At 47.4% G+C, this 23,074-nt stretch overlaps 1 protein-coding gene across 1 annotated transcript in view; it reads right to left on the bottom strand.

The window, feature by feature from the left end:
• Positions 1 to 23,074, bottom strand: part of COL5A3 (collagen type V alpha 3 chain) — a 158,497-nt gene that overhangs the window by 16,825 nt on the left and 118,598 nt on the right. Inside the window, exons 42-58 of the mRNA XM_056867384.1 lie at positions 22,346 to 22,453; positions 17,132 to 17,239; positions 15,688 to 15,741; positions 15,028 to 15,081; positions 14,041 to 14,148; positions 13,826 to 13,879; positions 13,676 to 13,729; positions 12,552 to 12,605; positions 10,186 to 10,239; positions 9,829 to 9,936; positions 9,184 to 9,237; positions 6,659 to 6,712; positions 5,654 to 5,707; positions 5,194 to 5,247; positions 4,541 to 4,648; positions 1,681 to 1,734; positions 806 to 859 (exon numbers count right to left, since the gene is read on the bottom strand). Of these exons, the coding sequence (XP_056723362.1) occupies positions 806 to 859; positions 1,681 to 1,734; positions 4,541 to 4,648; positions 5,194 to 5,247; positions 5,654 to 5,707; positions 6,659 to 6,712; positions 9,184 to 9,237; positions 9,829 to 9,936; positions 10,186 to 10,239; positions 12,552 to 12,605; positions 13,676 to 13,729; positions 13,826 to 13,879; positions 14,041 to 14,148; positions 15,028 to 15,081; positions 15,688 to 15,741; positions 17,132 to 17,239; positions 22,346 to 22,453 (1,188 nt within the window). The remainder of the gene's footprint in view (positions 1 to 805; positions 860 to 1,680; positions 1,735 to 4,540; positions 4,649 to 5,193; positions 5,248 to 5,653; positions 5,708 to 6,658; positions 6,713 to 9,183; positions 9,238 to 9,828; positions 9,937 to 10,185; positions 10,240 to 12,551; positions 12,606 to 13,675; positions 13,730 to 13,825; positions 13,880 to 14,040; positions 14,149 to 15,027; positions 15,082 to 15,687; positions 15,742 to 17,131; positions 17,240 to 22,345; positions 22,454 to 23,074) is intronic.

The following is a 23,074-nucleotide window of genomic DNA, read 5'->3' as shown; positions in this document are numbered from 1 at the left end:
GAAGGGAAGGTGATTGTGTGCCGCTTTGATTCTTCCTTAAGTGGTAAAGAAAGTCGGCATATAAAAACGAACTACTCCTCTTCCTCATCTTCTTCTTCTCACCAGAAATTTCCAAGGTTGGCTCCTTCACAGGCATAAAACCCATGCACCGAGACCATGAAGAAGCAAGCTGCCTTTTATTTAGTCAGACTGTTTGTCTATCGACATGAGCTTTTTGTACTTTGTCAAGCAGCAGCTCTGAAGGATCTTTCGGAGAGGTCTTTCAAATTACTAAGTGCCTCATCCTTTTAACTGGTAACACCAGGGATTGAACCTGGGATCTCTGGCATGCCAAGCAGATTCTCTGTTGCTGAGTTACGCACCCACTCCCAACCCGAAGTTTTCAAGGCTTCACTTAATCCCACAGATCAAAGTGAAAAGGGAGGATTTAATTAGGTAGTAGTAGTAGAAGAAGAGTTGGTTTTTATATGCAGTTTTTCTCTATCTTTTAAGGAGAATCACACTGGCTTACAGTCTCCTTCCCTTCCTCCCCCCACAACAGACACCCAGTGAGGTAGGTGGGACTGAGAGAGTTCGGAGAGAACTGTGATTAGCCAAGGTCACCCAGCAGGCTTCATGTGGAGGAGCTGGGAATCAAACCCGGTTCTCCAGATTAGAGTCCACCGCTCCTAACCACTATACCACGCTGGCTCTCAAAGCACACGAAGCCTTTCTTAGAACAGGAGAACCGGGAATTTTAGATGTGTCACACGATCTTCCCTCCAGGTAGCAGGTGTCTCCTCGGGTAATGCCTGCCTGCACTCACCTTTTCTCCCTTGTACCCAGGATCGCCTTTGAGGCCCGGAAGTCCAGTGGGACCCTGTGAAGAAAAATAACGGCGTCAACAAGCTTTTTGATGCTTTTGGATCATCGTGGCCCACAGCTCTAGGAGATGGATGTTGTAGGATTTCAGCTAATTGAGACCTACTAGATGAAGAATGCGGGTTGACTCACAATGCATGCAGATTGCGAAACATGACATCACTCGGTGACTCACAGCTGAATAAGAGAACCACCTCCATTGAAAAAGACTGTGTTTGGAGATTATGTGTGCTTATTCCATTGATGAGCTTTTTTGTTTGTAGTCCCTCAAAGTGCGCATAATGCTATCTCCTCGCATTAAATAAATACTCAGGGAAAAGCCATTATAATTCAAAGGCATCAAAAGGGAGAAAAAGAAAAGGAGCTGTTCAGGAGTCTTGAAGACAAAACAGGGTTGCTGGTAGAAGAAGAGGAGTTGGTTTTTATATGCCGACTTTCTCTACCACTTAAGGAAGAATCAAGCCGGCTTACAATCACCTTCCCTTCCCCTCCCCACAACAGACGCCTTGCGAAGTAGGTGAGGCTGAGAGAGTTCAGAGAGAACTGTGACTAGCCCAAAATCACTCAGCTGGCTTCATGTGGAGGAGTGGGGAAACCAACCTGGATCACCAGATTAGCATCTGCCGCTCATGTGGAGGAGTGGGGAAACCTACCCGGTTCTCCAGATTAGAGTCCACCACTCCAAACCCCGGTCTTAACCACTACACCAAGCTGGCTCTCTACCATGCTGGTAGCAGGTGTTTAGGAAAAAAAACACTTGGGGATGTGATCTGATTGTCCTTTGTAAAGACCAGAGATCTGTCCTCTTCTACCACTCACCATGGGCCCCGGTGGACCTGCCTGACCCGGTGCTCCGAGCAGTCCTTGTTCACCCTGTTGGAGGAAGGAGGTGCAAAGTTGTAACAAATGGCATTTTTGGAATTCAAGGAGGATGTTATGGGGGAGGGAGGGATGTTACATATCCCTGAGCCAAACAGGGGTGGGAGCAGGGGAAATGCACCAGCGCACAAAAGGACACGTAAGTAATAATTCACATACAAAAACACAGTGTCTGTAAATAGGGTGCGATACAGCGGCAGTGTATGCATGCCCACAAGGATACTACAGGCTGACACTTTTCTTTGCTGGTTTATTTATTTATGTATTTTTATTAATCCTCCCACCCACCCCGAATTTATAGCCTGCCCTCATTCCCAGCCAAGGCCAGGCTCAGGGAGGATAACAACCTTTAAGATACACAAAACCATAAAACAATAATTTAAAACATCATATTAAAACCATAAACCAGGTGGCCTTAAAAATGACCCAGGCGCCAACCCCCCCACAGATAGGGTTTCCAGGTCCCTGAAGGTTGGCAACCCTACCCACAGATGTGAAGAATGGGAGGGAGGATGGGGAGGCCCGCAATAATGGATGAACTTGTGGCTTTCCTCTGTTGTAGGCCTGGTGGAATACTTCCATTTTACAGGCACTGCGGAACTCCGTAAGGTCCCACAGGGCCCTGGTATCGCTAGGGAGACTATTCCACCAGGCCAGGGCCAGAAAAGCTGCCTCCACTGCTGCAAGACCTGCTTTCGGAGAAAGATTAGGTTGCTTTACCCAGTTGTCAACAACTCCGTTAAATCACGCACATTTCATTAAAAGATCAAGCAGGTATCCGATGTAGGTTTTTGGGGCGAAGCCTGAGGAGTGCGGGGTTTGGGGAGGGGAGGGACTTCAACGCCATCAAGTCCAATGGCCAAAGTGGCTATTTTCTCCAGGGGAACTGATCTCTATTGGATGGAGATCAGTTTGTAATAGCAGGCGATCTCCAGCTAATACCTGGAGGTTGGCGACCCTAATCCGATGGCCCTTTAGGCACTAGCAAAATTTATTCCGGGATAAGTCCTGGCCCTGAACTGGATGGCCCAGGCTAGCCCGATCTCGTCAGATCTCGGAAGCTAAGCAGGGTCGGCCCTGGTCACTACTGGTGGGGAGACCACCAAAGAAGTCTGGGGCTACTACGTGTAGGTAGTCAACAGCAAACCACCTCTGTCCATCTCTCGCCTTGAAAACCCTGCGGGCTCGCCAGAAGTTGGCTGCGGCTTGCCAGCAACTTCCACCACCACCAAGCTTTTGTGAGGCGTCAGATGATGTGAGATCTGACTCACAAAAGCTTATGCCAGTATAAATTGTGTTAGCCTCTTAACCTGGGGTCTCCAACTGGCAGGGCCATAGCTGGCGGGGAGGGCAGCCGCCGCCCCTGTGGCATGCAGGGAGGGTGGCAGAACTTCCTCTCCTACAGGAGGAGCAGGTCGGTTGGAGGGGCAGTTCTGCTGCCCTCTGCATGCCACAGGGGCAGCGGCTGCCCTCCTCGCCTGCCCCCCAAGCTCTGGCCCTGCCAACAGGTAACACATGATGTACATGTATCTTGCCGGCTGCAGCAGAATAGCTCTTGCAACCTCTAGCCTAGAAGATGCAGAAAAAGGTCTAGAAAAAAAAATCTGCTCTAGACTTTTTCTTTTAAGCTTTGCAGAGTTTTCAACCCATTTGACTAGCTCAAATGGTCATGCAGCTATTTTTGTTATTGTATTGAACTATTGTTTTAATTATGTTTTAACTTTGTAATACTGATCAATCACCGCAATAAATTATAATGAAACATTGGGTTTTTGTATATGCTGCTTAGCTAATAGCTCCATTTCTGGGGCTTGTCCTAGTCGACGTTCTGTTTCTAGGACAGAAAAAAAAATTGGTAACATATTGGGGTGGGGAGGATAGCTTGGAACGTCCGCTGTTACTCAGAAATAGCTCTCAGTAAAGAAATGTTTGGCAACCTATGACCTAAAGTTTCACTGGATCCCTGCATTATTTGATTGCTACAGACTAGTACAGCTATCCATCTGGAATTATCAGTTCGAAGAGTCCTCCTTAAGACAGGGAGAGAGCCAAGAGGCAGGATCCCATGACCTTTCCAAGCATTGCCTCTGAGTGCCAGACTTCTCTTAGCATGAGGAGGAAGAAGAAGAGTTGGTTTTTGTATGCCGACTTTCTCTACTACTTAAGGGAGAATCAAACTGGCTTACAATCGCCTTCCCTTCCCCTCCCCACAACAGACACCCTGTGAGGAGGGTGGGGCTGAGAGAGCTGTGACTAGCCCAAGGTCACCCAACTGGCTTCGTGTGTAGGAGCGGGGAAACCAATCCAGTTCACCAGATTAGCCTCCACTGTTCAGGCAGAGGAGTAGGGAATGAAACCCGGTTCTCCAGATCTGTCGCTAATGTGAAGAGTGGGGAATGAAACCCGGTTCTCCAGATCAGAGTCCAAACCATTAGTGATTTTAACGAGGATTTAATTTCCCCCCCCCCTGTATATTTTATTGTACGTATTGTTTTTACCTGATGTTAACCACTCTGAGCCCAGCTTTGGCCGGGATAGAGGGCGGGTTACAAGCCCAAAGATAAATAGATTAAAAACAACAACAACATTCATTGCTTCCAAGTCCTCTCCCATGTGGAAAACATTGACCAATAGCAGTCTATCCTTTATTTCTTCCACCCTTTTTAAATAGAGGAAGGATGGCTAACCCTGCCTTTCCTCCTCTAGTTTTTCTTCCACTCATGTGAAGCCATAGGAAGATGTACCCCCACTATCTGGCATCAAGACCCCCTGCCGCGTGCTTACAAGTGAAGGCACTCACTGCTGGGCCAGGAATCCCACGTAGACCTTCTGAGCCAGCTCGGCCTGGGGGCCCCTGGGGGCCCACAGGGCCCGTCTTTCCCGGGGGCCCTTCCGTGCCAGGCTCCCCCTGAAGACAGAAAAAGACACACATTGTAATGACATTTGATTGGCTCAGGTTCTGGCTGCTTAGAGGGTTGCCAACTCCAGGTTTTGGAAGTACCTGGAGATTTTGGGGTAGAGCCTTAGGAAAGCAGGGTCTGGAGAGGGGAGGGACTTCAATGCCATAGAGTCCACTTGCCAAAGTGGCCATTTTCTCCCGGTGAACTGATCTCTATCGGCTGGAGATCAGTTGCGATAGCAGGAGATCTCCAGCGAATACCTTGAGGGTGGCAACCCTATCTCCAGGGGAACTGATTTCTGTCACCTGGAGATCAGTTATAAGGGTGAGAGATCTCCAGCCACCACCTGGAGGCTGGCAACCCTAGCTGTCCACCTCCCCAGGGGTTATGCAGAGTTACCCATTCCAGGGTGCATTCCTCCAGTGGGGATGCTGGGATGGGGGTGGGGGGGATGAGGGACCCAGAAATGGGACAGATGAGAAAACTGAAACAGACAAGAGTTATTAGAAGCCCAGGTGAATCTTTTTGCTGGGAGTTGTATAAACTCTCTTACCTTGGCCCCTTTCTCGCCCTGTCGGCCTTCACGGCCCACTGGCCCAGGAGGTCCCTGGAACATAGACATGACATCACCGTGTGAAATAGTTTAATTGAAATGGAGGGCTCTCATCTTTCAAAACCCCTATCCAACTTTCAGAGAAAGATTGTCTAGGGAAAAAGCAAAGCAAATCATGCTGCCAAAAAGCAATGCTCATTCCCCGTCTGGATTCATGATTTGTTTTGAAGGATGTTTCAGGAAATCTAAAGCTCTAGGGAAACAAGACTCACTGGAAAAGACAATAATGCTAGGAACAGTTGCAGGCAGTAGGTAAAGAGGAAGACCCAACATGAGATGGGTTGACTCAATAAAGGAAGCCACGGCCTTCAGTCCGCAAGACCTGAGCAAGGCTGTGAAAGATAGGACAGTTTACACATGCAAAGTACACAGCTTTTTAGACCTTGAAATGGCAACTTACCCTCTTCCCTGGAGATCCATGAGGACCTGGCTCCCCAGAAGCTCCCGGGGGTCCCTAAAAATAAATCAGAAATAAATGAACTCTGACTGTGAAAGCCTTTGACAAATTCTGTAGAGTTCCCTTTAGTTATTTCCCTGTATTTATTAATTGTTATTTTGCCATTTCTATCCCGCCCCTCTCCAGCAACGCCAGGCTCAGGGCGGCTCACAAGATGTTCTAACAACTTAAAACATCACAATTACAGTTAAACTGCTCAACATTTAAAATGCTAGTGGTGCCTCTTAATCACTGCAGCAGTAGGTGCCAACCAAACACTAATAAACTAAAAAATGCAAAGTAAAAAAGGTAAGGGAGAGAAGGGAGGGTGGCCAGCCAAGATGGAAACGGTTGCTGTTCTCAACCACAGGTAGGGTTGCCAGGTCCCTCTTCGCCACCGGCAGGAGGTTTTTGGGGGTGGACCCAGAGGAAGGTGGGATTTGGGGAGGGGAGGGACCTCAAAGGGGTCTAATGCCATAGCATCCACCTTTCAATGGAGCCATTTTCTCCAGGGGAACTGATCTCTATCGCCTGGAGATGAGTTGTAATAGTGGGAGATCTCCAGCCACCACCTGGAGGCTGGCAACCCTCCTTCCCTGCAGAAATACAGGTGACATCTCTTGGCTTGTTCTGAAGCAGCTTCTGTTCTGAAGTGGAAGAAAGTCAGGGCAGGCACTTTGCTTTGGTGAAGAAAGAGGTGGGCACCAGGAAACACAGCACTGGGTACCATGGCGCTCATGGATGGTATGTTGGGAATCAAAGCCACAGGAGAACTGCAGTTCCCCTAGTTCCTTGGGAGAGGGAACAATAGCTAAACTTGTTGAAATCAATAGTGTAGTGACATCCTGTGTCTGTTTTAATGATATACAGTTGCCTTTGGGCCATTAAAAAAACCTAAACAAAATCAACAACAGTGTTGGAGGGGGGGTTGAGGGATTGCTCCCCAAAACTCATGCCTGTCATACTCACTAGCAGTCCAGGATCCCCCACATCACCTTTCTCACCAGGACCGCCATCAAGACCCTGAACAGAAGAAGAAAGGTACAAATTAGCGTTGAAATCTACCCATCCTCTCCCATTGAACAGTCGTCTCAACACCAGAGAAGAAACAGAATGTGATAGATGTCGCTTTCTGCCTCTTTCCCTAATTCTGGGCTTATTCCTTCTCTCCCCCAAATCTTAACCGTTTACACATTCAAACCATAAAGCTTTTTCAGACTTTTTTTAAACATCTAGTTTTTAATGTTAGTACCCCAGTTGTACTTGATACCCACTTGTATTTATTTCTTTATTTGGAAGGCCTGAAGAGGTTCATGGAGGAGAGGGCTATCCATGGCTACTAGCAAAAATGGATACTAGTCATGATGCATCCCTATTCTCTCCAGGATCAGAGGAACATGCCTATTCTATTAGGTGTTGTGGAACACAGGCAGGACAACAATGCTTCAATAAATAGTCTTGTTTGTGGGCTTCCTAGAGGCACCTGGTTGGCCACTGTGTGAACAGACTGCTGGACGTGTTGGGCCTTGGTCTGATCCAGCAGGGCTCTTCTTATGGCTGCCAACTTGGAAGGCTTTAAGAGGAGAGTGGACATGTTCATGGAGGAGAGGGCCATCCATGGCTACTAGTCAAAATGAATACTAGTCACGATGCATCCCTGTTCTCTCCAGGATCAGAGGAGCATGCCTATTATATTAGGTGCTGTGGAACACAGGCAGGACAATGCTGCTGCAGTCATTTTGCTTATGGGCTTCCTAGAGGCACCTGTTTGGCAACTGTGTGAACAGACTGCTAAACTTGATGGGCCTTGGTCTGATCCAGCAGGACTTTTCTTGTGTTCTTAGGTATGTATATCCCGCTTTTCTCCCTAAGGTGGGCCCAAAGTGGCTTACAGCATCATTCTCTCTCCTCCATTTTGTTCTCACAACCACCACCCTATCATGTAGGTTAGGTCGAGCGAGTGACAGGTCCAGGATCATCCAGAAAGCTCCCATGGCCGCATGGGGATTTGAATTACCCGGCTTGCCGGGGGTAAAGTGTAGATGACTGGGGAAGGCAATGGCAATCACATACTGCCTAGCAAACATCGGGATGTGATGTCACCCCACGGGTCAGTAATGACCCGCTGCTTGCACAGGGGACTACCTTTACCCTAATTTGTCTTCAGCATTCCCCATTACAGAACATGTGGGACTGAGAAGATCCTAAGAAATTTCCAAATAGCGGAGGTCAAACCCTGGGCATGCTGAAATCAGCTCGATCTGTATCCAAAAGCTCTGTTGATCTCCACATCAATTTGTTGGTAGCCCAGATGAAGGAGGAAGACCAGTGTGAACATGACAGGGATAGAAGCCCCTACCCAGTGGCTGCCACACTGAACTGCCACTAGGAAGTATCTGAAAGGGGGGGAAAGGTACTCCTTTGTTGATGTATGTCCTGATACCCTTCCTGCATGGGTACTTTGAAGAAGAAGAAGAAGAGTTGGTTTTTATATGCCGACTTTCTGCACCACTTCAGGGAGACTCAACCGGCTTACAATCACCTTCCCTTCCCCTCCCCACAACAGACACCCTGTGAGGTAGGTGGGGCTGAGAGAGTGTGACTCGCCCAAGGTCACCCATCTGGCTTCGTGTGTCACAGGGGTGAAACAAATCCACTTCACCAGATTAGCTTCCGCCTCTCATGTGGAGGAGTGGGGAATCGAACCTGGTTCTCCAGATCAGACTCCACCGCTCTTAATCACTACACCATGCTTTGGTCACTGAGAAGACTCATTCCAAGTTGCAAAACCAGCAGGTCTCCAAGCAGGCCAGCCACTGGTGAAGTTGCCATCTAAATATGGGGGGGGGGAGATACGATGAATTGATTCCTAAATACTTTACATTACTGCATAACGAGACTAAAACGTTTATCGAGAATCTTTGTTCAAAAGCTGGATTTGCAAAGGGGGGGGGAGCCCTTTCAGCACTCAAAATCTTGAATTCAAAACGTAAAGTTCTGCTATCTGTTGAAATGGGTGCAATTTTCTTGAAGATGGTTCTTAATTGTCTAACAAGTCTAGATTGCGAGAGATGGAAAAGCACTCTGGAGGTTCCTGCTATATATTTTAATGCACCCTTTCTCCAGGGTATTCTGGCATTACGGGGCCAGTCCAGTTTTACTCCTTTAAAACATCCATGAGGCAGGATATGCAGAGCCAGGGTGGTTGGTACAAGGTCAACCCGTGATGGCCAAGTGGCTGCCATAGAGTTTTGGGAGGAAATTGCTAGAGCATCCGGCACTGGGGTGAGAGCCGAGAAATTTCTATAGAAGATCCCCTGGCAAAGCAAATTGTGAAAAGCGTAGGGATCTAGAAAAGCTAAATGAACTCTCAATTTTGCACCTTGCTCACCTTTGTCCTTTCTTCTCCTACAGTTGCCCATCTAAAGCAACATCCCCCATCCCAGAAACAGAATGCAACATTCTAGTGGATTATTGGAAAGACTGATACTCACAGGAGGGCCAGGGTCTCCAGATGGGCCTGGGTCACCGGGAAAGCCTATTGGGCCCTGTGATGGAGGATATGAGCAGCCAATGAGTACCATATAGCCCAACACAGAAATCCTACAATAGCAGCAGCTCTCTTCAGGTTTATCGATATGCAAAACCCTACAAGGCAGTCTTTAATTGTCCTCTCTTGCGCTAGCGAGCTGGAACAAATGACCTTTGGGTTCCTCCCACTGTAATCATCCTATGACTTTTCGCAGCTCTGACTCTCAGTCCTCTAGGCTGTGGAATCAGAGCATCTGTTCCATCAGCCTTAGAAAAATTGTGGAATCTTTTCCATTGGGCATTGCAAAATTGGGTGATCTATGGGGGCAGACTCTCTTCTTTTCAGACTGCATGGAACTAAGACTGCATAAGAACTAAGCAATGCTGATTCTGTGACCTTAGGCAGATGATGAGAGGGAGGACATCTTGGCCATCTTCTGGTCACTAGGGGTGTGGAGGGGGGAGGTAGTTGTGAATTTCCTACATTATGCAGGGGGTTGGACTTGATGGCCCTGGTGGTCCCTTCCAACTCTATGATTCTATGGTGCAAGACGTTTTCTTGCAAACAGACTGCCCTCCCTCGTTTACATTCAGAAGCCAGTACTCACCAGATTCCCTTTGGCCCCATCTTCTCCTGGGGGACCCTTCTTGCCAGGGGACCCAGCAGCTCCTGTTGGGCCGGAATCTCCTTTTTCACCTGCATAGCCCTTCACTCCCTGCAAAAACACACACAGAAATATGCTGGTCAGGTGTTGTTCCTGGCAACAGATTTGCAAAAGCAGCTTCTTGGGATGGTCACTTAATGTTGGGGGGAGCGTCACATCTCTGCAGAGAGCCAACTACACCAGTGACTACCACCTGGGTAGATTTACTTAGCCATGAGCAGAGGGTGCGCTGAAGCAAGGTAACCCTAGAAGGAATGGTGCACTGCATTGTCCCTCGGCCACTCCCCAAAAGAGACTCACCGCTCGGCCTGGTTCCCCAGGCGGTCCAGGGTCCCCTGCTTCACCCGGTTCACCCTGTGCAATGAGAGAGAAGCAGAGAATGAACCTCTCCACTCCTGGCCTAGCCTGAAGCGTCTCCAGATCTGACCTGGGGTCTGGCGTTTGCAACACAGGGGACTCAAACTAGGGTTGACAACCTCCAGGTACTAGCTGGAGATCTCCCGCTATTACAACCGATCTCCAGCCGATAGAGATCAGTTCCCCGGGAGGAAATGGCCGCTTTGGCCATTGGACTCTATGGCACTGAAATCCCTCCCCTCCCCAAACCATGCCCTACTCAGGCTCCGCCCCCAAAACCTCCCACCGGGGGCAAAGAGGGACCTGCCAACCCTAACTCAGACCCTCCCCCCCCCAAAAAAAAGCGTTTAGGCATATTAAACACCTGCATTAGTACAACCTGGGGAAAGACTTCCTAGGGGTTACTGGCACCTTTTCCAGATGCCGCTATTTCTACTTCACATGGCTGCCTAGAAAATTAGACTCGCAGCTGCCTGTTCTACAGGCTGATCTCTGTCCAGAGGGGCATGGCACATCCGTCACCGAGTCATTGTTTTCACAGCCACCACTCCAGAAGAACACCGTTTCCCTCTGTTTCAGATGCAGATGTTGATGGGTAAGGAAAGCACACTTGAGCATGCGCAGAGTGCCTCACCCCTCCATGACTGTGGAAGTGCAACCTTCTGTCCCATAACTGCCGTTGTGGAAGTAGGGCCTCCACCCCAGAGGCTGCAGCCTCAAGCAAGCTTCATTTTCTGGCCTCTCCCTTTATAAATTAAGTGTTGCTTTTTGGTTCCTTGCTTAGCCAGAGAAAACTTTCCCTGTCTCCCCGTCTATGGACGTTCCAGCGTGGTGTCGTGGTTAAGAGCGGCATCTCCAATCTGGAGAACCGGGTTTGATTCCCTACTCCTCCACATGAAGCCTGCTGGGGAACTTTGGGCAATCACAGCACTTTTGGATCTCTCTCAGCCCCACCTACCTCACAAGGTGTCTGTTGTGGGGAGAGGAAGGGAAGGGGATTGTAAGCTGCTCTGAGACTCATTTAAGGCAGAGAAAAGCTAGGTGTACTATTAAGATTTGTATGGGGAAATAAGAGAGGAAGAATAAAATACTTGAACTTAATCGATGATAAATCTAGAGGAGGTTTAAATTTTCCTGACTTAAATCTTTATTATGAAGCAGCTTGTTTGACATGGGCAAGAGAATGGATTACTCTAAAAAATAAAAAGCTACTTAATTTAGAGGGAAAAGGGGAAGGTTTTGGTTGGCATGCATATCTTTTCGACGACAAAATTCTGGCTGACAATTTTTTAAAAAAACATTTCATTAGAAAAAGCTTATTTAAAATTTGGGATAAATATAAATTAAATTTCAAAAATGAAACACCACTTTGGACTGATCCTATAGATAGGATAAATAGATTAAATATATATCCCACCTCATATAATCTGAAATAGAGAGACATACTTTATGTACATAATAAAGAAATTATCCTAAAAATTAAAGAAGATATAATTTGTTGGACCACATAATTGGACCACATAAATTTATGAGTTAAGACAAATATTATTTAGATATTGGTTTATTATGACAGTTTTTTACATTTACAATTGTTTTAATATAGAGTAATTTACAAAATGCGGGACAAAATTGGGACAGAAGAATATCAACCAGAATAAGCTTGGGAAGTCAAAATAAATTGAGTATACATGACTATTTTTTTTGTATAGTTTGAAAGTTGCAGTGAAGAATTTTTGACATGGTTGGATTTTGGATTTCATTGTTTAATTTTGGATTTCAACTGTAACTTAATTTCTTTTCTTTTTTTTGTATTTCCTCTATTGTTGTATCTTATTAAAGTTAATAACATTATTTTTTAAAAAAACAACTCTTCTTCCTTCAAACATCTAACTTGCCCCATGATTCTTCTGGCACATGTCCTGGCACGCATGGCAGAGACTTACACCTGCTCCCCACAGCACCTCCAGCTACCAATGGGAATGTCCCCTCTTATCTCTCTGTTCACAGTGCCTTATCACACAGTTCACAGTCTCCAGGCACACTGGTACATTTTTGTCCATTATGCTCCATGTACAGCTCCTAGTCTTTCTACATCTGCTGCTGGCAAAAGACGGGGCTGCCAGAGAAATGGGCATGCACACATACACGTGTTGGGAACAAACAACAAAGAACTGTGCGGCACATTAAAGACTACAACATTTATGGTGACATGAGCTTTCAGGAACCTACACTGGGCGGGGTGGTTGGGAGAAGAATCCATTCGCCCTCACCAATTTGTGCCGACTCCAAGCATCCTGGCTTCAACTCACCTTCTCTCCAACGGGACCAGGCTGCCCTATGCCACCAGGTTGTCCCTGTGGGCCCTGGAGTTAGAGAAGACACTTTAGAAAGAGCAAGGACCGGCACCCCCACAGTGTCCTGCCTTCTCAACTGGTTCTCAACAGGTGATCCCTGGCCCAAAAAGCATTCGGCTGTCCTCAGCCAGAGCCATGGCCTTTGCGGCTCTGACCCCAGCCCAGTGGAAAGCTCTGCCCAGTGAGCTTCGGGCCCTGCAGGACTTAAAGCAATTTCACAGGGCTTGTAGAACTCAGCAGTTCTGCCGGGCCTATGATGGAGGACAGCAACGGTTTCCATCTAGCTGGCCTCCCCTCCTCCCTTCTCCCTTACCCGTCCCACCTCTGTTGTGTTTCCCGCTATTGGTCTGTGTTGCTTGTTTATTTCTTGTTCAGTGGATAGGGTTGCCAACCTCCAGGTGGTGGCTGGCGATCTCCCACTATTACAAGTGATCTCCAGGCGACAGAGATCAGTTCTCCTGGAGAAAATGGCCGTTTTGGCAATTGGATTCGATGGCATCGAAGTCCCTCCTCTCTCCAGACCCTGCCCTCCTCAGGCTCCGCCCCCAAAATATCCAGGTATTTCCCAACCTGGAGCTGGCAACCCTACACATGTACTTGTGGAATTCCCCAACAGGCAAATACTGTGTAACCTGTGTATTCTGTAACTTGCAAACCAGCTTGTTTGTTTTATGTAGAAGGGGATGGGCCGTGGCTCAGTGGTAGAGCATCTGCTTGGCATGAGAAGGTCCCAGGATCAATCCCCGGCATCTCCAGTTAAAGGGACTAGGCAAGTAAGTGTTGTGAAAGACCTCTACCTGAGATCCCTGAGAGCTGCTGCCGGTCTGAGTAGACAATGCTGACTTTGATGGACCAAGGGTCTGATTCAGTAGAAGGCAGCTTAATGTGTTCATTTGTGTTCATGACTGAGCCATGCATTGGGCAGTGTGTGTGTGTGTATAGAGAGATAGAGAGATAGAGAGATAGATAAGAGGAAGAAGTACACACTGGATGCACTGACGGTGTTTTCCCCAACATTCAAATGTACCCAGTGGCCCTCCTGCCCCGTTGCCCTGGACACAAAGAGGATTTATACTCACATCCCCTCCAATCGGACCCTGCGGGCCTCGAGGTCCTGGAGCTCCAGGTGGGCCCTACAAAGAGAAAGAAGGTCAGGGAGATAGCTGGAGAGGCATCGGAAGTGGACTCCAGGACAGGGTGAGGTTTGAGGCTGAAGAAATGGCTCTTACCATGGGGCCCACGTCGCCGCTCTCGCCCTTTTCTCCTGGGGTGCCTGGCATCCCCTGTGAAGATGAAGAGTTGGTTTTTATACCTTGCTTTTTTCTACCTTTAAGGGGTCTCTCACCAGCTTACAATCACTTTCCCTCCCCTTCCCCACAACAGACACCTTGTGGGGTAGGTGGGGCTGAGGCATCCCTACTAACCCCCCAGCATTCATACTCACCTGCAAACCAGATGGGCCACTGGTTCCTGTGAATCCACGGCCGCCTTCATCTCCTTTCTGGCCAAACATACCCTGCTGCCCTCGGCGCCCAGGCTCCCCGTCCGCTCCCTGTTAGCAAGACACGGGTCAGGATTTCTACGGATACAGAACTCTTCCCTCACATGATCCCATTCCTCCATTCTACTAGCGTCAAAAAAGTTAAGAGGCTGGCTAGGAAGGTCTTTGCAGCCGTTCAAGGATGGGAGGGGCCATGGCTCAGTGGTAGAGCCTCTGCTTGGCACGCAGAAGGTCCCGGGTTCAATCCCCGGCATGCCCAGTTAAAGGGACTAGGCAAGTAGGTGATGTGAAAGACCTCTGCCTGAGACCCTGGAGAGCCGCTGCCGGTCTGAGTAGACAATACTGACTTTGCTGGACCGAGGGTCTGATTAAAGCAGATTCATGGGGTCATATGTTCAAGATCCTCAGCAGAGGACTACCCAGATGTAATTGAATGGACAAAAAGAGCAGCCGAATATGCAACCATGGATAAATTAATGTCTTTAGTGTATAACAGACCAACCTCTGAGTTCCACGAAAAATGGAAAGTATTGTTTGATTATGCAGCTGATAACCAATAAAATGTAAGAATTTAAGTGAACAATGAATTGTCAGATTTGCAAATATAATTATAAAATAGAAAGCTGTTACTCAAAGAACGTGATAATTGGATTGTAATCATAAAGTAAGTTCCAGTACAATGTAATAATTTGATGTTAATGTTTGTATATTTGTATGTTTTTGTTTGGAAAAATAAAAATAAAATTAAAAAAAAGATCCTCAGCCTCTTCTCTTGTAGATGATTGCAGATGCTGGTTGAGGCCATGAGAAATAAAGAAAAGAGGGGAGACTTGAGAGGAGATGAGCATCTCAGGGAATGGTAGGAAGAAACAGTTCTAAGGCTTCAGAGAATAAAAGGCATCACTACAGATCTTAGAGTGGAGTACTCACAGCAGGACCAGGATGTCCGATGGGTCCCTGGATCCCAGTAGGCCCTGGGGGACCCTGCAAGAAAAGAGGGTGTGAGACTAGGGTGGCCAACCTCCAGGTACCAGCTGGAGATCTCCTGCTATTACAACTGATCTTCAGCTGACAGAGATCCGTTCATCTGGAGAAAATGACTGCTTTGGCAATTGGACTCTATGGCATTGAAGTCCCTCCTCTCCCCAAACTCCACCTTCCTCAGGCTCTGCCCCAAAAACCTCCCGCCGGTGGCAAAGAGGGACCTGGCAACCCTGTGTGAGACTGAGACTTGCTCATTTCTTCACTTACTGTCTTCCAGATCTCTTTAACACCCTGGCCCAGCTAACAAAAAGCCCCAAGCAGTGATAACTATAGTTGCCAACTTCCAGGTGGTGGCTGGAGATCTCCTGCCATCACAACAGATCTCCAGCCGACAGAGATCAGTTCCCCCTGGAGAAAACGGCAGCTTTGGCAATTGGACTCGATGGCATCGAAGCCCCTCCCCTCTCCAAACACCGCCCTCCTCAGGCTCTGCCCCCCAAATCTCCAGGTATTTCCCAGCGTAGAGCTGGCAACCCTCGTGATAACACAAGAACGGCCATGCTGGCTGATCCCCCAAAGTCCATCAGTGACCCATCTCAAACTTACCGCTTCCCCCTTGTCGCCTTTGCTTCCCTTCTGTCCTGGGCCACCCATCTCTCCCTGCAAAAAGAGATGGCCATGACAACACAGAGCATTGCCACGGAAACGATTGCCGCGGAAACCACTGTGAGGTAAACATGGACCACTGAGCAAAGACTTTGGCTTGGGGGGGGGGGGCAAGGCGATGGAAACTGTTGCCAGGGAAACAAAAACACAGGTCTGTCTAGACTTGGCAGAAGTTTTCATTCTTCAAACATGCCCCCCACAGTGAAGAAGTGAAATGCCTGAATCATTATAGGCTATGGGAAATGTATTCTTTGATTTGAAATATATTCTTTGTAATCAATAAAGTTTATTGATTACAAAGAATATATTTCAAATCAAAGAATACATTTCCCATCATAGATGCCAACTCTTATACACTGAGTATGGCATATTCATAAGTATAATCTGCACTTTTGAATATGCCATACTCAGTGTATAAGAGTTGGCATCTATGATTAAAGTCACACCAAGCACATATATATATATATTTAATAATTTTTAATTGTTTTTTCATACATTCGATACAATCAATTAACACTACCTTTCAATCTTTTCTAATTCTCAATTAAGACTAACACATATATATATATATAACATTATCTTCCCCTGCTTTGACTTCCCCTCTTCCTTCTTCTACCTCTAACTTATCTTCGTAATCCTCTTAGCAATTATTTTCTAATTCTTTATAAAAATTTTTTTTTGTAAAACCTTCTAGTTATTAAAAAAGAAAGAAAAATAGAAACAAGAAAATTAACCTAGTCTAAGTTGTAACCTTTAACGTTTTGCACATTAAGTTCATTTTTGCAATAAACAATCCACGCCTCCCACTCCTTAACAAACTCCTTAACAAGCACATATATGTTAAAGGCCTTGAGTATAAGAGGCCCGGCTTGACTAGTTAGAAGCTAATTAGAGAATCCATAGAAGGCCCCAGTATGCTTTCATAAGCTGGCTCCCCACACATAAGGGCCAGCTAGGAAAACTCCGTTAGCCTTTGGCAGATGCCAGGGTCCAAGATAAGAAGAACTGCAGAAACTTAGGATCAAACACAGAAGCACCTGACACTGGTGGGTCTTCTCTGCTCATTAGAGAGCATTAGATCACCACTTTCTCTGCAATGCCTTCCATTCTGTAATAGGTTATGCAACCTTGGGGGTCCCGAGTATGGGGCATTTGGGTTCTTACGTGTGTATTACGCCTCTGTAACCACCCATTATCGAAGTCTATATTCATGCTTGCAATCCTTTGATGTGTGTATGAATTGTCCTGCACTGTGGGCATTTTTCACCAGGCGTTTTGTGTATTGGCCAGTAAAACAAACTGCTTTGAATCTTCAACCTCCTACTGTTTTATTGTTATTGGGTATTGATACAATAAGACAGGCTTATCAGAAGGACCCCCCTACCTTGTCACCATCTTCTCCGGCAAGTCCTGGTGGCCCGGCCGGGCCAGGAAGTCCCACCGGACCAGGAATTCCATCCTGTCCAGCTGGGCCCATGGGGCCCCGCTCACCCTAGAAAAGTAAAAAGGCAAAAAAAAGAGAGGTTCTGGGGTCAAGGTTCATGCAGCTAACCCCTCACTCAGAAGCATGAAGACCGGGTATACAGAACCCTAAATGGTTTGGGCCAAGCATCCCCAAATGTGCTTCTGCATAACTTCATTTCCCCATTATTTGTACTATACACTGCAACAGAGTTGCTTTCTGTTGTCCCAGAAGGTCGGACCAGTACCAATGGGTTGAAATTAAATCAAAAGAGTTTCCGGCTAAACTTTAGGAAGAACTTTCTAACAGAGCGGTTCCTCAGTGAAACAGGCTTCCTCGCGAGGTGGTGGGCTCTCCTTCCTTGGAGGTTTTGAAGAAGAGGCTAGATGGCCATCTGTCAGCCATGCCGATTCTGTGATCGTAGGCAGATCATGAGAAGGAGGGCAGGAAGGTTTGCATCAGTGTTTGGCTCTCGTGTCCCTTTCTTACGTGCCCAGGGTAGTGCCAATCACCTTTTTTGGGGTCAGGAAGCAATTTTCCTCCAGGCCAGATTGGCCAGGGATCCCGGAGGGTTCCCCCCCCCCAACATCTTCTGGGTGTGGAGTAGGAGTCACTTGGGGGTGTGGGGGAGAGGTAGATGTGAATTTCCTGCATTGTGCAGGGGGTTGGATTAGATGACCCTGGTGGTCCCTTCCAACTCTATGATTCGATGATTCTATAGCTCATGTAAAAACTATTTGACAGATAAATTGTAAAATATACAGTCTCTGTGGTATACGCCCCTGCTTTTGAGAGGGGAGGGGAGCGGTCATCTAAGACAGGGCCTTTACTAGGGTGTTGCTTCAAGTCAGTTAACTCCTTCCCTCCCTCCCTATATCTCTTTGCCTGTGTAACAAACTTTCCACCTCTCAGAAGGGTTGCCACAGTTGAGGGGAAGGATCTGGCACCCTTTAAGCATCCCTCACTGACCCGTCAGTCTCTAGGGATGAGGAAGCTAGCTGCTACCACTAAGGTTTTAACTTTGGGGGGAGGGGAAAACACCTTGGCTCTTCTCCACCTCTGGTTCCTACAAAACGGACCAACTTTCTCAATCCAAGGTGGTAAAGTTATACAAAGGACTCTCAAAACAGCATATACAGTCTAGGGTTCTGGCTATTGCGGGCACAACACTATCAACGATCACCATTTCTGTCCCCACTCCTTCTCAGTGAAGAGGAGTGTGTGTGTGTGTGAGTGTGTGTGCGCGCGTGTGTGTACCATCAAGTCACAACTGATTTACGGTGACCCCGTAGGGTTTTCAAGGCAAGAGACATTCAGAGGTGGTTTGCCATTGCCTGCCTCTGCATCACACCCCTGGTAGTCCTTCGAGGTCTCCCATCCAAATTCTAACCAGGGCAGACCTTGCTTAGCTTCTGAGAGCTGATGAGAGCTGGGGCTATCCAGGACAGGTGTAGGAACCCCAAAACCAACCCTGGCTACTCTAAGCAAAGTCTCCGGCAACTGAACAAAATCAACAGCTCTTTTCTAACTATCACCAGAGTTCTGTGACAAAAAAAATCTCCACTGACCACGCCCCGTATTCATGAAAGCCTGAGACAGAATTTATTTTATTTAAGGCATCAGCTGAAAACTTTTGTTCACTCAGGCTTTGGGTTGGCTATGTCAGGGTTTGGCTGAGTGGGGTTTATTTAATGAATGTAAATGAAAAATATACATTAAAATCAATCACAAACCAAAGGAAGATAGGTAAAGGTAGTCCCCTGTGCAAGCACAGGATCATTCCTGACCCATGAGGTGACATCACATCATGACTTTTACTAGGCAGACTATGTTAATGGGGTGGTTTGCCATTGCCTTCCCCGGTCGTCTATATTTTACCCCCAGCAAGCTGGGTACTCATTTTACTGACCTCGGAAGGGTGGAAGGCCGAGTCAACCTGGAGCCGGCTACCTGAAACCGACTTCCAGCGGGATCGAACTCAAGTCGTGAGCCAAGCTTGGGCTGCAGTACTGCAGCTTACCACTCTGCGCCACGGGGCTCTTAAAGAAAGATAACTGACCACAAAATTTACATCAGCCCAATCGAAAAGCCAGCCTAAAAAGCTGCTTTGCACTGCATCTGGAGGAGCATCTACAGTGTTCCCCAACGTGCACTATGAACATTTTATTTGCTTATTTATTTATTTGACTTATAACCCACCCTCCTCAGCAAGCCGACTCAGGGCGGGTAACATCAGGGTTCCCCTGAAGCAAAGAACTAATTGTGGCTTTCCTACATCTCATGGGATCAGGAGGTCCTTCAGAAGATCCCAGGAGCACCTGCCCATAAACTGCTGTGAGGTCCTACAGAAGAAGAAGAAGACGAAGAAGACGAAGAAGAAGAAGAAGAGTTGGTTTTTATATGCCATCTCTACCACTTAAGGGAGACTCAAACTGGCTTACAATCACCTTCCCTTCCTCTCCCCACAACAGACACCCTGTGAGGTAGGTGGGGCTGAGAGAGCTCTAAGAGCTGTGACTAGCCCAAGGTCACCCAGCTGGCTTCATATGTAGGAGTGGTTAAACAAATCCAGTTCACCAGATTAGCACCCACCACTCCAAACCACTGCTGATGTGGAGGGCTGGGGAATAAAACCCGGTTCTCCAGATCACCGCTCCAAACCACCGCTCTTAACCACTACGCCCTACCATGGCAAAGGCTGCGGTGAATCTTAGAGCAAAGCAGACGGAACATTCGGGATAAGCGTCTATCTCACACGGGCCCCTCCAATTAGTTCTACTTTACGGCTTGGTTACTCAACTACTGGTTTTTATTGACTGATGTGACGCTTTAATTGACTTTTTATGCTTCTGGCTGCTATTTGCATTGATTTATTGGTATGTTTTAATATTCTGGGGGGGGATCTGCCTCGGAAGTTACTTGGCTGAGATTTTTTGCGTGGAAGACCATTTTAAACAGACCATTAAGTTTGTCGCCAGGTATCTTGTGCCGTTTTGTCGAATGTGAATATGAACCATCATTTGGATTAGTGTTTTATAACACCCTTGGTTCTCATTGTTATTCCACCCCCATGCCCACCTTTATTGTTAACAATTTTCTTTCTTTCTGTGCCATCTCCATCAATCATTTTTGTTTAGTCTTCCTCCTCTACTCTCTTGCAGAAAGGCCACACAATAACACTTTTCCCTCCCCTTTGTTCATCCCTTTCCAGTTTACAGACCCTTGCAAAAATGTTCATCAGCTGTAAAGGCACAAAGCGGTGTGCACATCTGCTCTGCAAATCTTGGCCCTGAAAATTCATGGAACATCTTTATGATGTGTAGTGTAGTGGTTGGGAGCGGCGGACTCTAATCTGGAGAGCCGGGTTTGATTCCCCACTCTTCCTCATGAGTGGGGGACTCTAATCTGGAGAACCAGGTTCGATTTCCCACTCCTCCATATGAGCGGTGGACTCTAATCTGGAGAACCGGGTTTGATTCCCCCTCTCCTCCACATGAGAAGTGGACTCTAACCTGGAGAACAGGGTTCGATTCTCCACTCCTCCTCATGAGTGGGGGACTCTAATCTGGAGAACAGGGTTCGATTCCCCACTCCTCCACATGCAGCCTGCTGAGTGACCTTGGGCCAGTCACAGTTCTCCCCGAACTCTCTCAACCCCACCTGCCTCATAGGGTGTCTGTTGTGGGGAGGGGAAGGGAAGGTGATTGTATGCCAGTTTGAGTCTCCTTAAAAGGTAGAGAAGGTCGCCATATAAAAAACACCTCTTCTCCTTCTTCTTTAGAAATATGAGTGAAGGATAGAGTACATGAAGCATGCATAAGGTCAAAGAGGTATAGAAAAACACTTTTAAGAATGGCAACAAATGGGTCCAAAGGGTCAGGTCCAGAGTATCCCCACAGGGGGTAAAACCAAGCCCATGATGAGGCCAAGGATCATAAAAGGTGAGTCTGGGTGTAAAATTTCCTTGAGGTGGAACTAACAGGCAGACTGGATTTAATTCCAGAACAGATTTAGTCCCAAAGTCTATTTTTAATGGAAGCACTAACAACAACAACAAAAGTAGAAAGGAGCAAGAGTCCAGTAGCACCTTAAAGACTAACAACATTTCATGCAGGGTATGTGCTTCTGTGAGCCACAGCTGACTTCTTCAGATATGGCTGGAAGGGAAGGAGGAGGAGGAGGAGGAGGAGGAGGAGGAGGAGGAGAAGGAGGAGGAAGGAAAAAGGAAGAAGGAGAAGAAGAGTTGGTTTTTATACGCCTACATTCTCTACCACTTAAGGGAGACTCAAACCGGCTTACAATCAACTTCCCTTCCCCTCCCCACAACAGACCCCCTGTGAGGTAGGTGGGGCTGAGAGAGCTCTAAGACAGCTGTGACTAGCCCAAGGTCACCCTTCATGTGCAGGAGTGGGAAATCCAACCTGCTTCACCAGAGTCCGCCATTCATGTGGAAGAGTTGGGAACCCAACCCGGTTCGCCAGATTAGAGTTTGCTATTCATGTGGAAGAGTGGGGAAACCAACCCAGTTCACCAGTTTAGCCTCTGCTGCTCATGTGGAGGAGTGGGGAATCAAACCCAGTTCTCCAGATCAGAGTCCACAGCTCCAAACCACCGCTCTTAACCACTACACCAGAAGAAGAGTTGGTTTTGATATGATGACTTTCTCTACCACTCAAGAATCAAACCAGCCTACAATTACCCTCCTTTCCCCTCCCTGCAATAGATACCCTTTGAGGTAGGTGGGACTGAGAGAGCTCTAAGAAAGCAGTGACTAGCCCAAGGTCACCCAGCAGGCTTCATGTGGAGGAGTGGGGCAACAAATGCCATTCAGGATAGACACACATTCCTAGCTGTATCTGAAGAAGTGAGCTCATACGAAAGCTCCTACCCTGCCAGAAATTTTGTCAGTCTTTAAGGTGCTACTGGACTCTTGCTCTTTTCTACTGCTACAGACAAACACGGCTACCCATTGAGATCAATCTCCCCTCCAAAAATAGTGTATGATTTGAGCATATATTTGGCCTTCCTCTACCAATGAGTAACCACAGTAAGCCTAAATTTAAAGGATCAGGCTGCCAGGTCAGAGGGAATGTGTGAACCATAGAACTGGATGAGAAGGAAGTGATTTGTACATACCGGTGCCCCCTTCTCCCCTGCAGGTCCCACTGGTCCGGGATTACCCCCACGGCCTGGCAGTCCGATGCCCCCGGCTGCTCCTGAGGGGCCTCGTTCACCAGGGGAACCCTATTAAAAACATAAGAAAAGCCATGCTGGATCAGACCAAGGCCCATCAAATCCAACAGTCTGTTCACACAGTAGCCAACCAGGTGCCTCTAGGAAGCCCACAAGCAAGACAACTACAGCAGCAGCATCCTGCTTGTGTCCCACAGCACCTAATATATTCAGCATGCCCCTCTGATCCTGGAGAGAATAGGGATGCATCATGACTAGTATCCATTTTGACTAGTAGCCACGAATACTCCTCTCCTCCATGAACAAGTCCACTCCCGTCTTCAAGCCTTCCAGGTTGCAGCCATCACCACATCCTGGGGCATGGAGTTCCACAATTGAACTCTGCGTTGTGTGAAGAAATACTTCCTTTGATCAGTTCAGCAGATGACCCCGTGTTCTGGTGTTTATGAGAGAGGGAGAAAAGCTCTCTCCCAGTCCACTCTCTCCATACTATGCATAATTCTATAGACCTCTGTCCTGTCTCCCCTTAACCACCGTCTTTTCAAGTTAAACGGCCCTAAACATTTTAACCGCTCCTCACAGGGCAGTTGCTCTAGCCCCCTGATCATTGAAAAAGAAAAGATAAAATGAGCCTAATTTCCTTTCCGGAGCCCTTTTTCACTATAGAGATCA

This window comes from Euleptes europaea, chromosome 1 (genome assembly GCF_029931775.1).
Source record: "Euleptes europaea isolate rEulEur1 chromosome 1, rEulEur1.hap1, whole genome shotgun sequence".
Taxonomy (NCBI): domain Eukaryota; kingdom Metazoa; phylum Chordata; class Lepidosauria; order Squamata; family Sphaerodactylidae; genus Euleptes; species Euleptes europaea.
This window is presented reverse-complemented; position numbering and strand designations above follow the sequence as displayed.